The sequence below is a fragment of the Typopeltis vanoorti genome, chromosome 5, assembly GCF_054136105.1.
Source record: "Typopeltis vanoorti isolate ZY-2024b chromosome 5, IOZ_Tvanoo_1.0, whole genome shotgun sequence".
NCBI classification, from domain to species: Eukaryota; Metazoa; Arthropoda; class Arachnida; order Uropygi; family Thelyphonidae; genus Typopeltis; species Typopeltis vanoorti.
Window position 1 is genome coordinate 28,875,336 of NC_143553.1, and position 15,994 is coordinate 28,891,329.

Here is a 15,994-nt window from a genome sequence, read left to right on the forward strand (position 1 = left end):
ATTATAATATTTATTGTATTTATATTCAATACAAAACATACACAGCGAATATTGCAAAAATGAAATGCAAATATTACATTTTTAGTATCTTACATACACATTTGACATGACACACTTATTAGTCTTAAAACATTCTAATTTTTGTTTTCATTATTTCATGGCCCCCTTAACAAAACTAACAGCCCCCAAAGGAGCCATGGCCCACAGTTTGGGAAGCGCTGGTCTATACCACCTAGTCAAAAATTTTAATATCTCCTAGAATGCTTCTTTCTAAGTACAAAAATTATCTGACTGAATAATAAAATTGCCATAATACAATATTATTATTATGTAACACCTCCAGGGAGTCCAAAGACTCATCTAGGGAGAGTGTGCCAACAGCATTAAACGATTGATCCCCTTCCAACTACTTTCATATGCTGATTCTTTTAACATCAGATTGCAATCTGGAAGAGGGATGATAATTATCAAATATTTTCTGTATCAAGGTCTTGCTGTATTCATTCAAGTAATAAAGTAAGTTTTATTTTATTTAATACCTCTAATAGAAGAGACTCAGAAGAACAAATTGTGCCTACTCTGTGTACAGGCAGGGCTTTTGATAATACGTATTTTTTGTGAAGGATGATGATGTGAAGATGCATTGTTATTATTTTTATTACTTGGAGAGGGCGCTTGTGAGGCAACAGTAGCAGCGGTGTGTAAGAAGTGCTCTGGATTCAGATAAGTTATTCTTGAAATAGTTAATTGTATGTGAGTGATTGAGTAAGAGCTACTATAAAAGTTGTGCGCTACTAGTATTATTAGTGTGTAGGATACTTTGCTTAAACTTGATTACAAACTCATTGTTTTTGGCTTAGAGTAGTAACCGGCAGAGGAAAGATGGCGCATCTTTGTCATTGCATGACTTTAACTTAGACTTCAGTTGTTTTGTGAAGTGTGAGGTGTGCTATATGTATTCTTTTGATTACATAGATAGTTTGTGGACATTTAGGACCGATGGAAGGAGGGTATGTACGAAGTGTGAGCTAAACGAGGATTTTATGAGTGCTAATATGAATTTGATGACAGAAAGTGTGGTAGTGCGAATGTCGTGGGAAGAATGAGTGTTCGTTCAAAAGACAAGCATGGTGTGAAAGAAAGGTGAAAAATTGTTAAGAAAGCATTGAAAAAGAAAACGAGTGATTTGAAAACTGTAATGAAGATTAAAAAGAACGAAAGTGAGACGAATGTGGCAGAAGGAAACAAAATTGAGAGAACAAAAGAAACCAGAAATAGCATGACGAAAGGATCAAAAGTGGGGAAAATGGAAAGAATGAATGAAAGCGAAAGTTGGACGCATGGACCGAAAGTACAGAAACTCAAAAGGATGAATGAGAGTGAAAGTGTGAAGTGGGAGTCGAGAGTTCAAAAATTAGAGAGATTGAATGATAGAGAGACTGAGACGTGAGATTCGAAAGTTGAATTGGGTTGGATGAGGCAAGAGATGAAATGGATGTGGAGTGAAATTAAGAAAATTCGGGAAAATTTTAAAAAAACGATTAAAACAAATCAAGTAGGTATGAAAGAGTTAACGAAAGACAAGCAAGTGGCATTGTATGGTGACTCCATTATTAAAGGTGTGCTGGATGAGAGGATGCACAAGGTATGTTTTCCAGGTGGTAAAATGAGTAGAGTGATTGAGGCATTGGATATGAGGAGGGAGCAAGCGAAGGAGTTGATGGTTTTAATAGGTATGAATAACTTTACAGAGGACAAAGAGCACGTCAGAATGTATATCAGGAGGCTGCTTAGACAGATAAAAGAGAATAGTGTGACAGGAAGGGTAGTAAGCATCTAGGTATGACTGTGGTGATATGAGGCAGAGAGCAAGGATTATGAATGGTATGTTGGCTGAAATGCGTGAGGAGAGGGGAATGCAATTTGTTAATGTGTGGAATGAGTTTAAAGGAAGAAGTGAACTGTATGGGATTGATGGACTGCATTTCGGCGGTTATGGTGTGAGCAGTGGTGCAGCTAGAGCTTTTGCTGCCCGGGGCAGTCCCTGAGTTTGCCGCCCTCTCAATACACATCAAAAATACTACAAAAAAATCAAAACGACATATAGGGAAATAAATTAAAACACTATGTTTATTTTTGAAGTAAAACTTTAATTCCAATATTCTAAAATGTTATTTTTCTTGCTTTTCTGTTAGCAAATTCGCCGATAACATTGGCGAAGTCTCTTTCATAGTAATGTAGATAATTCTTAATCAATTTTAATTTAGAAAACTTCTCTCACAACTAGCAACACTTACAGCAATTGTGAGGAAAATTCGCAGTATTACAATATTTGGAAATGAGTTCTAGAGACTGTATTTCAGAATTCACTACAAAAGTTCAAAAAGGTTCAAAGTGCTGTCCGGGGCGACCCCCCCCCCTCTAGCAATGCCTTGTGAGTCATTTGGAGAGACTGTTGCTGGAAGGTAGAGAAGTGAGTATAGAGAATGAATCAGATCAAGTGGGAAGTGATGTGGAAGAACAGGAGAGTATAACAGCAGAGATTGAAGAGGTGGTTATGAATGAGGAAGTAAGTGGAATGAGTATGGAAAATGAGAGAATGAGTGAGCAAGATGAACAGGGAAACAGGGAGGCTCAGGGTGGACAGGGGTACACAGCGTGAGAAAGGTGGATGCTCCAAGAGAATGTGAGAGCATGTGTAGACAAGAAAGGAATGAGATGACCTGGGATCAAGAGGAAACAGTTGGAATTGAAGAGAGTTTTAAAATGAATAAGCAGAAAGAGAAATGGCCCCAGTTGAGTATGGAAAGATCACATCGAATGAGTGTTATCAGTGGAACTAGCTGTAGATCAAGAAATGAGCTGTTGTGTTTATATACAAATGCTAGAAGTGTAAGAAACAAGGCAAATGAAATGGTTGCACTAATTGAGTCTGTTCACCCAAAAATTGTTGGAATAAGTGAGACATGGTTAGATGAGGACGACATCCTGACAGGAATAGAGATGGAAGGATATGATATGTTTCGTGAGGATAGAAGGGGTAAAAAAGGACGGGAGTGCTATTGATGATAAAGAGTTATGTCCATACAAAATAGAGATGCAAGACAGAAATAATGTCTGGTTTTGAGGCAGTATGGTGTGAGATAGAGGTGAACGGAATGAAATACTTGGTTGGATGTTGTTAGGCCAGGAAAGTGGATGGTAGTGACTATGAAATGTATAATCAAATTTGCCAAGCAAATAAGAAAAGAGTGATTATTATGGACGATTTTAATTATGGCAATATAGACTGGAATGATGAGATAACAACTGGAAGTAAGGAAAATAGGTTTTTTGAGTTTTTGAGGGATAACTACCCAAGAGAGTATGTAACAGAGGGCATGCGAGGATTGAGGGTCTTGGATTCAGTCATCTCATCAGAGGATGTAATTATAAATGAAGTGTCACTCTCACCAGTTGGTGAGAGTGACCATGAGGTGATTACCTGGGTGGTTTGCCAGCAGTGTGAGGACCTCTGTAAGAAAAGGGTATATGTGGAACTACAAGGGGGTGATTATGAAGAGCTCAGGAGACAGCTTGCAGGTGTAGCATGGAATGAGGAGTTAGGCTGGAAAATAGATCCATGCAGCTTGGGGGATTTTCAAAAACTGTCTAGTAGATGCAATGTCTAAATGTAATCCAAGGGTGAGAAGGTTAAATAAGGTAGGTGTGAAATGGATGAATAAAGAGATTAAGCATGCAATACAGAGAAAAAGGGCATTATGGAGGCAGCATAAGAGAAAAGAAAATAACCAATTCCATGAGGACTACAAAAACCAGGCAAGGCAGGTGATGTGGTTGGTGAGGGTAGCTAAAGAGGTATGAACAGCAGTTGGCTAATGAAGCCAGAAAGAATCCTAAGGAGTTCATTCGATATGTAGCCAGCAAAAGAAAGAATGATTATGGAAGGATGACATTGATTGGAGAAAATGGTATAAAGACAGCTGTTGCAGGTGTGGTGGAGATACTTAATGAGCAGTTCGTAAAGGCCTTTCAATCTTGTGAATGTGACGTCATGGGGAGATTGAGAGAAGTTGATGATGGGGAAGAGAGACTGACAGTAAGTGAACAAGAGGTGTATGGGGAGTTGAGCAAACCAGATGTAAATAAGGTTGTGGGACTTGATAATATATCTCCACGTATTCTGAAGGAATGTGCTAGAGAGTTGACACTGGCCTTTACATATTTTTTTTTTAATACGAGTCTTACACTCGATCAAGTTCCTAAGGAGGGCAAGATTGTGCCACTTCATAAAGGAGGTGATCGAACTCAAGCATCAAACTATAAGTCTATCTGTGTGTCAATTGTTGTGGTTAAGTTATTGAAGAAGCTTGTGAGAACTACGATCCAGAATTGTTGAAAACAATGGCATTATCTTTGATGGACAGCATGGATTTGCTAAAGGGAAGTCACGTTTTAGTAATCTACTTATTACAATAAGTTGACTGCTTCCATGGACAGAGAAGAAGGATACACAGTAATACACTTAGATTTTGCAAAGGCTTTTAATAGATTACTGCATGATAAGTTGATAGCCAAACTGGAGTGGATGGGGTTGGATATTAGATTGGTCCATTGGATTGGAGACTGGCTATCTGATAGGTATCAACAAGTTGTGTGTGGGGAAGCGATATCCAGGAAAAGGAAAGTTACTAGTGGTGTGCCTCAGGGGTCTGTTTTAGGGCCATTGCTGTTTAACTTGTATATTAATGATATTGGTGAAGATTTGGATGGAGATATTCAGTTGTTTGCAGATGATGCAAAGTTGGGACAAACCATGAAGAACAAAGAAGATGTTGTGACCTTACAAGAAGACTTGAATAAATTGAGTGATTGGGCATGTAAATGGGGATGTGAGTTTCAATGTTGCAAAATGTAATGTTTTAACATTTGGAAAACAAAGATGGGATGCGGAATTTATGCTTGGTGAGGATATATTGTTGGAGGTGGAGGAAATAAGAATTGGGGGGTGATAGTGGATAAGGATCTGAAATTAGGGGACACATATCCAAAATTGTGAAGACAACACAAAGACTTCTGGGAATAATGCAGAGGACACTGACTTTTCGAAGTAGGGAGATTCTTGTTCCATTGTATAAGGCTTTGATTAGGCCATGTATGGACTATTGTGCCCAGATTTGGTTACCTGGTTTTCAGAAGGATGAAGAGATGTTGGAGAAGGTCCAGAGGTGACTGATTAAAGTAGTTTCTAACCTTTGGAATGTCGAGTATGAGGAAAGATTGAGAAGATGCAACTTGTAGAGTCTGGTGGACAGGAGGAGGAGGGGGAGATATGATAGAGACCTACAAGTTATTAAGGGGGTTGTTATTGGATCAATTCTGGAGAGGTTCTACAGAAAATAGTGGGGGATCGGGGAGAACCAGAGGTCATCCCTGAAAGCTGTATAAGGAGGGTGTGAGTAGGGGAGTGAGAAGTAGGTTTTTTTCATGCAGAGTTGTGAATGATTGGAATGCCTTGCCTGAAAGTGTGGTGTCTGCAGAGAATTTGAGTGTGCTTAAAGCACTGACCTCCTAGATGAGTCTTTGACTCCATGGGGTCTTGGGTAATAATAATAATAATTATATTTAGTTTTCTCTTACATGTGTGAAGCAATTATTCAAATAAATATTAGATAGAATTATTATTTTCTTGATTTCGATGGAGTCATAATACTCATTGTAGGGGATCAATGCAGAACATCACAAAGTATCATACCACTCCTTGAACTCATCCACTGTTTTTTCACTTTTACTATCCTCTCAGGCAATGCATTCCATGCTCCTGCCACTCCTCATCAAAAAAAAAATAACTTTCTTGTTAACCTTTTACTTACTGCTTTCTTTTGCAACTTTCAGAGGAATATACTCATTCACTTTGAATATATTTAAAATGCATAGTGGTCAGGTACATTGGATAGTTTATGTGAAATAGTGAGATTCACAAAACTGTAAATATTAATAATTAACTGAATGGGTGTTTTAAGATATTTCGAAGATGTTAACAAGTACTGTCTTGTCTTGTGTGTGTTATATAATTTTATATATTTCCTCTTGAGTAATATTTTCATTTTTATTTAGTGTTGTTTTTGAGCTTTCTTTTTCTTTTTTTAAATGCATTTTTATCTTTCAAGACAGGAAACATGAGAACTATAATGACTGAACTAGAATCATTGGCCTTATTGGTTGCTTGTCTAAGCCATGATCTGGACCACAGAGGAACAAACAATTCTTTCCAGACAAAGTAATATATTTCTGTTTGATCTAAAATATATCTTAAAATGCTTCTATTTAGACTAATTTCATTGTTTTTTCTAGTTTTACACTATACATCTCATAAGCAGTGGCAATACAATAGTTTGGAAAATGTAATCCCATTTGAATGGATAAAATAGACTGTGATGGTTTTATTGTCTTAAATATTTTACCTGTTCTACAGTAATTGCTGCATGCTGATTTCCAAAACTGCATCTGTTATGTTCTTGTGTACAAACTATTCATAAATTCATGTAAAGGATAAGTCCAAAAGCAGTTCTCTTTCATGTCAGTTATATATATATATATATATATATATATATATACAGGGTGTTCGGGATAAATATGACAGTTTCGTAAGGAAAAAGAAAATCTTTGTATCTATTAAATTTAATGAATTGACAAAAAAACATTACAGGCAGAGTTAATTACAATACTATCAACAAGATTTACTCAAAATAACCACCATTAGCATCGATCACAGCTTCAATTCTGCTTCGGAACCTCGAACAAGCTGATGCTACAGTCTCCCTGGGAAGGGCCGCGAAAACTGTTTTAATTTTATCCATTAACTGGGCTTTTGTATTACTGGAAGTGCGATTGGTGTCTTTTTCAACTGCGCCCCATACAAAATAATCCATGGGGTTAAGGTCTGGGGAGTTTGGAGGCCAAACATTTGGACTGGTGAAGTTGTAGAAATTTTCAGACAACCATTTTTGACTTTTCCCAGAGGTGTGGCAAGGGGCCGAATCCTGCTGCCATACATACGGCCTACCATTGGCTACCCTTGTTATCCAGGGCTTGACTACAGTTAGCAACTCCACGAACAAAGCCCGAATTCCAATGCCAGGGTTCTTCAACACCTGTTCCTGCAGATTTGCGAGGAATTCTGCTGTACGAACGCAATCAGATCGTCTGCTAGGGATCTTTCTTCTTGCTACATCCTCGTAGTCACCATTGCAAGTCTCTAGTTCGTTCCTGATTATTTTTACTGTATTCAGGGAGCATTGGGCAGCAGTCGTAATATCCTTATTTTGATGGCGGGCACGAATCATCATGATACAAGTTATTCTCTTCCATGATTCAGGTGGGTTCCAGCTATCCATCCTTTCTGACATCTTGTATATGAATGAAGAAGGGTCCAAACTTTTAAATGAAGAGAAGTGTGTGTTAATACATGTAACTTACGGAAAAATATAATTAATTATAAATATGTCAAATTTATCCCGAACACCCTGTATATATATTTAAATGAATTCTACCTTCAGAAGATTCAAACTGCAGATGGAGTAAATTTAGATATCTGAAACCCTACTCTAAAGACTAAACATGGAACTTTTTCAAGCCACTTCAGGCTTTTAATAACCAGAGTGTTGGCTATTAAACAGGAGATGAAATTCATCTCACCTAAACACTTCAATAAACATGCATGTCCACAATGAGATTGAAGCTCATGGTCTTAGAATTGGAGAGCAAAATCACTATCCATTTGCACAACATAGTTGCATTCTATTGCTTATTTAGTTCACTTGAAGAAAATTTACATAAATTTTGAATTTCTGCTTAATAAGGTCTAATATGAAGAATATAGTTAACTATTTTGTGAAGGCATAAAAGGCTTTTATGCCAAAAGGATTTGGGGCAAATTGAACAGCACACAAAATTGGACTATTATTATCATTATCCCCAGACCTCCATGGAGTCAGACTCATTGTGGAGGTCCCTCTGTAATATACACATCCCATCACACCATGCCTCATGCTCTCCACACAGACACCACACTCTCAGGCCATGCATTCCAATTTCTCCCCTTCCCATTGGAAAAAACTTATCTCTTGTTGCCTTTGATCACACCCTCCCCACACAGCTTTCAGGGATGACCCCTTCTTCTCCCATATGTTTTTATTTTAGCTTTTTTATTCTTATTTTATCAGTACACATTTATTTGCTTATAAGGCTTATAATAAGTATTAATAATGATTTAAATAATGAGTAATCTAACTGGAATAATCAATTTTTTGTCTGGTGACAGGAGAAAGTTCAAGATTTAGGCCACCTTTAATTTTTGGATGACTTGCTATTCTGTAGTTCCACAGAGTAAGAACAGCATTTAATATTCAGATATTTTAAAATAGTGGTTGTAATGGCACTAAGCATTTCAGTAATAAGTATTATAATCTTTCAAGTTATTATTTATCAGTACATATAGTTAGTTTAATTGTTACATGGCTTATAATGAAATAGTTAGACTGTAGTAATAATGCTCTTCTGTGTTAAAATAATCTAGTGAAGTGCTGAAACATATCCCCTGCATCTCTCCTATAAACCCTTTAAGCAACTTAAATGTTTCTATCATATCCCCTCTTTATCTCCTATCAACCAACTTCTACAATCCACACACCTTCAATCTTCTATTCTTCTATTCTCATAGGGAACATTCCACAGCCTACTCACCGCCTTGGTCACTTGCCTCTAAGTCTAATTTAGGGTAAAAAAATCATTCCGTTATCAGAATGGTGACTTCTGATATGGGAGTCAAAGGGGTATTATGTGGTTTTGAGGGTTTACATCTTGCTGACATGTGTGTACTAATGAAACTTGGGAAATGCCATTTATTCCTGCTAAGTCTGATGCATGCATGTCCTCAGACCACAATCTTATACAAGTCGAGAAATGTAAAGTTTTGCATTTTGGGATAAATAGATTATAAGCTGTATATCACATTGATGGTACTGTACTCCAGTAAATAGACATATTGCTAAGGTAGCTCATAAGATTACTTCCTTGGCTATTGAAGAACACATTAACAAGTAGAGATAAGGAAGTTGTTATTCCTCTTTATAAGTCCTTGATACGCCCACATCTGGATTACTGTGGGCCCCAGTTATCCCCATCCCCCAAGGTTTCTTGGGGACGAGGAAGTGGCAGAGAGCATTCAGAGGCAAGCAACCAAGATGGTGAGTAGGCTGAGAGGTGAGAAAAATGTAAGGTTATGCATTTTGGGGTGAAAAAATTAGCAGCAGTATATCACATTGGTGGAACTGTACTCCAGGAGATTGATGAGGCCAGGGACTTGGGAGTGTTGGTGGATAGGAGTTGAAGTTTAGGGGGGGCACTTTGCAAAAGTGGCTAAATCAGCTCATCAAATCACTTGGATGCTGAAGAATACTTTGACGAACAGAGATAAGCAAGTTATTGTTCCTCTGTATCGAGCCTTGATAAGACCCCCATCTAGATTACTGTGCCCAGATCTGGTCACCTAGGTTTCTTCTCGATGGGGAGGAGGTGGAGAGGATCCAGAGGCGAGTGACCAAGATGATAGGTCTATGGAATGAACCATATGAGAACAGGTTGAAGATTTGTGAGTTGCAGAAATTGGTTGATAGGCAGAAAAGGGGAGATATGATTGAGACATTCAAATTGCTGAAGGGTTTCTATAGGAAAAAAAATATAAAAAAATATTCAGAGGATATTTTTGAGAACATGACTGGTGGTGGGAGGACTAGGGGACTTCCATGGAAGCTAGGCAAGAGTGTGGTTAGTAAGGGTGTTAGAGCTGGGTTTTTTACTTTTAGAGTGGTGAATGAGTGGAATAAGCTGCCTGAGTCTGTTGTGGATGCTGTGACAGTGAATGAGTTCAAGGCAAAGTATGATAGATACTGTGTGAATGTAAAAAGTTGTGATGGACATGATGTTTAGGGTCTCCCTCGATGAGTCTAAGGACTCCTTGGAGTCACCCGTAATAATAATAATAATAAATTCAAAAATTAAGAACAGCACAATTTAGTATGGAAAGAAGTATGCTTGGTATCACAAGATTGGATCACAAAAGGAATACATGGATAAGAAATCAAACCAAAGTTTCTGACATCATAGGAAAAGTGAAACATCTGAAGTGGCAATGGGCTGGGCATATTGCTTAAGACACGATCAACAATGGAAAAAAGAAGTACTCGATTGGATTCCACGAGAGGAAAAACCACCATGACGGCAACCTAAATCATGTTGGATTGATGATATCATCAGATTTGCAGGAGTGACATGGAAAATAGAGCCATGGACAGAGAGTAATCTTGGAAAGGCCTTCATCCCGCAGTGGATTGACAATGGCTGACGATGATGATCAGAGAGACTATGTGGGAACTACAGAAAGTTGAGGTGTTTGAATGAACATAGGGAGGAAAAGAAAAGCAGCAAAATAAGAAACAACAAATCATGGAATCAGGTAAGTCAATAAGTAACGATAATCAGGTAATGTTTGTAAAAAGAATAATAACATAGTTTGTAGTAATTGTAGTAGGTACCAATGACTTAACTAGTGATAAGTTCAGTATGAGAGGGCACGAAAGGATTGTCGAAAGAGGTTAGAGTGAATAGTGAGAAAGTGAAAAATAGTAAGTGTATTACCTTGATATGATAAAAATGAATTAAGAAGGGATATAATGTAAACAATTCAATGTCTCAGCTGTGTAGAAGAAATGGATGCAAGTTTTTGGATGTGTGGAGTGAGTGAGGTTACAGTGAATAGTGAGAAAGTGAAAAATAGTAAGTGTATTACCTTGATATGATAAAAATGAATTAAGAAGGGATATAATGTAAACAATTCAATGTCTCAGCTGTGTAGAAGAAATGGATGCAAGTTTTTGGATGTGTGGAGTGAGTCTGAGGGAAGATTAGATTTGTATAAGAGGGATAACCTACACTTGAATGCATTTGGTATCAGGATTACTGATATTGTACTTGATTTGGTACCATATAATGCAAGTAATTCAAAAACACCCACTCTTTTTATAATTTCTTTTGTATTATCCCTTAACTAAGTTGATGGCCTCAATCATATCTCTTCTATTCCTCGTATCCACCAACCTCTGTAATCCATACTTTTTCAAATGCTCTTCATAACCAACACTCCAAAGTTCTGGTATCACTATGATTAGTCATCTTTGGATACTTTCTAATGTTTTCACATCACAATGAAAACTAGATGACCAAATCTGAACACAATAGCCTATATGTGGCCTGACCAATGTCTTATATACAGCCACCACCACCTCCTTATTCCTGCATCTCAGTGTGCTTTTTATCATAGCAGCAATACAATGTGCATTCTTTGAAACATGTTATGTGCCCTCAGAACTTCAGTCCACTGTTAACCATTACTCCAAGGTCCTGAATATCATCCACTTCCTGAAGTACAGCTTCATCAACATGGTACATCGCCTTATATCTCTGTATCCTAAAGTGCAAGCAATTCAAAAAAAGTAAATGATATCGTAATTGTAGAAGGTATTAACGACTTAACTAGCAATGAGTTCAGTATGAGAGAGGACATGAAAGAGTTGTTGCAAGAGGTGAGAGTGAACAGGGAGAAAGTGAAAATTATTATTATTATTATGTGACACCTCCAAGGAGGCCAAAGACTCATTGAGGGAGGACACCTACTCTACAACTCTGCCTCCACCACTCAAATCCACCAACTACATGGATTCGCATCATCTACACCACTATAACTAGTATTTTTGCAGACAGTCAAACATCCATGCCCACAACGGGATTTGAACCCGCAGCCTTTTGACTGAAGAGTGGATACGCAAACCACTTGGCTAACCAGGCTGGCCAGCCAGCCAGGCCAACCCATCAATACTTGGTATGTTATCTCGATTTGATAAAAAATGAATTACGAAGAACAGCTATGATGGCAAATGATTCGATGTGTAGGCATCGAATGCATAGATAGAAGAAATGGATGCGAGTTTTTGGATGTGTGGATTGAGTTTGAGGGAAGATTGGATCTGTATAAGAGGGATGACCTACACTTGAATGCATTTGGTATCAGGAGTCTTGAAAAAACTAATAACTGGTATGAGACCTAATACAGAGAGTCATGGAAAGTAAATTATAATGGGAGGAATGGTTATACTAGTATAAGAGCAACAATGTTATATAAGTGTGTTAATGATGGAAATGGGCATAATCATGGGGATGATTATGAGGAGAGAACAATTTTGACTTTGTGTTCATCCGGTTCAGACCCATAGAATGTGTGCAATGATGTTTACATGTATAAGATGCTAGAGAAGAATAGAGATCTGCAAGTTTTCCAACTATGTCATGCAGACTGCAGACAAGAGTACACAAAAGAACATCAGGTAGATTATTATGTCTGTACGCGAATGCTAGGAGTATGAGAAACAAAGGGGTATAGTTGATATGCCTTGGTCAATATTTTATGACCTCAGATTGTAGTCATTAATGAGATCTGGCTATCGGAATCAAGCATACTAACTGGTATATAGTATTTTAAGGAAGGATAGACAAGATAGGAGAGGAGGGGACTTGCTGCTGCTAATATCAGATGACTTGAATCCAGTTATTATTGAGAACTATGTCCGCGCAGTTAGCCTAGTGGCTATGCGCTTCGCAACAATATGCCTGGGGAAGGAGTGTCCTAGGTTCGATTCCCGTCGACGACGCAAGGAGCTTAAGGATCTTCCTCAGCCATAGCCAAGTTAGCCGGTCTTAGGCGTGGTCATCAGTTTTTTCCACCAGTTTATCTGGGGTTTTTCATCCTGCAAGCAGGCAAACCGGTCCAGTGAACACACGTGGATTACAGTCAGGAATACTGATCCAGCCATAGGTCTGATTCATCAGCTATGTCGGTTCTGGAGCCCGGATAAAATTTGGGGGGGGGGGGGCTGAGATGGTGCCGTACCTCCCCATAAAGGGGACTCACAGCTGTGTATCATCATATGATTATTATTATTGAGAACTATTATTACTATCTGAGACCAAGGACTCATCAAGGGAGACTATAAATCACCCAAACCAGCTGTCATACCTTCCCTTAAATTCATTCACACTAGATGTACTCGCTATCCCTAAAGGCAAACTATTCCACTCACTCACTGCTCTGTGAGAGAAAAACCTAGCTCTTACCTCTTTCTTGACTGTGAACAAACTTCCATGGATGCCCCTATGTTCTCTCTCCACCTTCCATATAATGAAAAATTTCATCAGACAATAGCCTATAACATCCATTCAAAAGTTAATAGACCTCTATCATATCACCTCTCTTTCTCCTGTTAACCACAGTCTGTGATCCACATAATCTATGATCTATCCTCATAATCTAAATCCCATAATCCTGTTATAATCTTCATAACTCTTCTTCTTTGCACCATTTCCATAGCTTCTTTATTCCCTTGGAATCCCGGAGACCAAATCTGCACACAATAATCCAGGTGTGTTCTTATCAAAGTCTAAAAAAAGAGGCAAAATAACTTCCTTATCCTTATATGTCAAGGTTCGCGTCAACATTCTATCTTTGCATCATTGACAGCGATTGTAGTACTATTAACAGTATTTCATGTGCCAGTGAATTTGAAGCCATCTGGTGTGAGGTGGAATCTAAAAAGATCAACTACATAGTGGGATGTGGTTACAGACCTGGTTGATTGGTAGGTAGTGATGAAGAAATGCATCACCAAATAGAGATGATGGGTGTGAAAAGAGTAATCATAATGGGGGACTTTAATTATCCAAACATTGATTGGGTAGCAGTAAAATGTCATAAAAAGAATGAAATTGAATTTATTGAGCTATTGAAAGACAACTTCCTCAAGCAGCATGTGACAGAAGAACTTGAGGTCAAAAAGTTAGATTTGATTATAGTTGATAACCTTGCCTCCAGTTGATAACAGGGATCATGCAGTACTTACTTAGGAAGTGACTAAGTTTATAAATGTTCCATTCAGAAAAAGTTACATGCTAATCTACAAAAGCAGGAAATTAAGACCCTGAGGAGTATACTGAGTTCAGTGGAACAGTATCAGTTGCTGGATGGGAAGAATATTGATGGTGCATGGGAAGCATTTAAAAAATACTTAAATGATGCAATATCAGAATGTGTCCCGAGAGTTTGAAGAATAAATACAGTAAGCGTCAAACGGATGCATAATCTTATTAAGCAAAAGAATTATCAGTGCCCTTGACCATGTTGTTTAATCTGAGTCTCGGGTCTGGTTTAGTCCCGAAGGTGTGGAAAGAGGGGAAAATAGTTTCACGGCATAAAGGAGGATCCAAAAGTACTGTTTCAAATTACCGACCGATCAGCATATCAGGAGTCGTTAAGGTCTTGGAGAAAATAGTCAAGGGAAAAATACAGGAATGGATTGATGAAAATGAGATATTGTATGGGGGACAGCATGGCTTTCTGAAGGATAGATCATGCCTCAGTAATTTGCTCAAGTTTTATAACACAGTGATGGCTGAACTGGATAAGGGTAATGGGTTTACAGTGATACTGCTGGACCTGCCTAAGGCCTTTGACAGGATACCACATGGAATTCTAATCCGTAAACTGCAACATATGGGAATGGATATAGGGTTGGTTAGATGGATAGGTGGGTGGTTGATGGAGAGATATCAGAGAGTAGTTTATTCAAGAGTAGAATCCAAAAGACGGCCTGTGACTAGTGGTGTGACGCAGGATTCTGTTCTTGGACCACTGCTGTTTAATTTGTTCATTAACGATATAGGGAAGGATCTAAGAGGAACGGTTCATTTGATCGCCGATGATGAAAAGTTGAGTTTTGACATCTTCTGCAATAGTGAATGCAGAAGATGTCAAAATCTTGCAGGATGATTTGGATAGATTGGAGTTCTGGGCTAAGGAGAATGGATGTCAATTTAATGTGACAAAATGTAAGGTTATATATTTTGGGGCGAAATTATTAACAGCAGTATACCACATTGGTGGAACTGTACTCCAGGAGATTGATGAGGCCAGGGACTTGGGAGTGTTAGTGGATAGGGAGATGAAGTTTAGGGGACACATTGCAAAAGTGGCTAAATCAGCTCATCAAATCACTTGGTTCCTGAAAAATACTTTGACGAGCAGAGACAAGCAAGTTATTGTTCCTCTGTACCGAGCCTTGATAAGACCTCATCTTGAATACTGTGCCCAGATTTGGTCACCTAGGTTTCTTCTTGATGGGGAGGCAGTGGAGAGGATCCAGAGGTGAGTGACCAAGATGATAGCAGATGTATGGAATGAACCATATGAGAACAGGTTGAAGATTTGTGGGTTGCAGAAATTGGTTAATAGGTGGAAAAGGGGAGATATGATTGAGACATTCAAATTGCTGAAGGGTTTCTATAGGATTAATTCAGAGGATATTTTTGAGATCAGGACTGGTGGTGGGAGAACTAGGGGACATCTATGGAAGCTGGGCAAGAGTGTGGTTATCAAGGGTGTTAAGAGCTGGGCTCTTTACTTTTAGAGTGGTAAATGAGTGGAATAAACTGCCAGAGTCTGTTGTGGGTGCTATGACAGTGAATGAGTTCAGGGCAAGGTATGATAGATACTGTGAGAATGTTGAATAGTTGTGTGGACATGATATTTAGGGCCTCCCGTGATGAGTCTAAGGACTCCCTGGAGTCGACCGTAATAATAATAATAATAATTTGTACGAAACGGATGATGTAAAAGGAATACTATGTGCATAAGGATGTCTGTTATGAAAATTATAAGCAGCAAGCCAGAAGAATCATAACTGTTATATGGAAAGCTAAGTATGAAAATGAACTGGCTCTACAAGTTAAAGACAAGTGACAAGAATTCTATTGATATGCTGCAACTAAAATAAAGAATAAATATGAAAGAATAACACTTCTGAATGCAGTTGCTGTGAGGGCGACAGAT

The 15,994-nt window shown here is 38.3% G+C and overlaps 1 protein-coding gene across 1 annotated transcript in view; it reads left to right on the forward strand.

Annotated features, from left to right (window-relative positions):
- The window catches only part of LOC150106277 (cGMP-specific 3',5'-cyclic phosphodiesterase-like), a 474,780-nt gene that overhangs the window by 267,691 nt on the left and 191,095 nt on the right, over positions 1 to 15,994 (forward strand). The window contains exon 13 of the mRNA XM_090392969.1: positions 6,171 to 6,280. Within this exon, the coding sequence (XP_090249095.1) occupies positions 6,171 to 6,280 (110 nt within the window). The remainder of the gene's footprint in view (positions 1 to 6,170; positions 6,281 to 15,994) is intronic.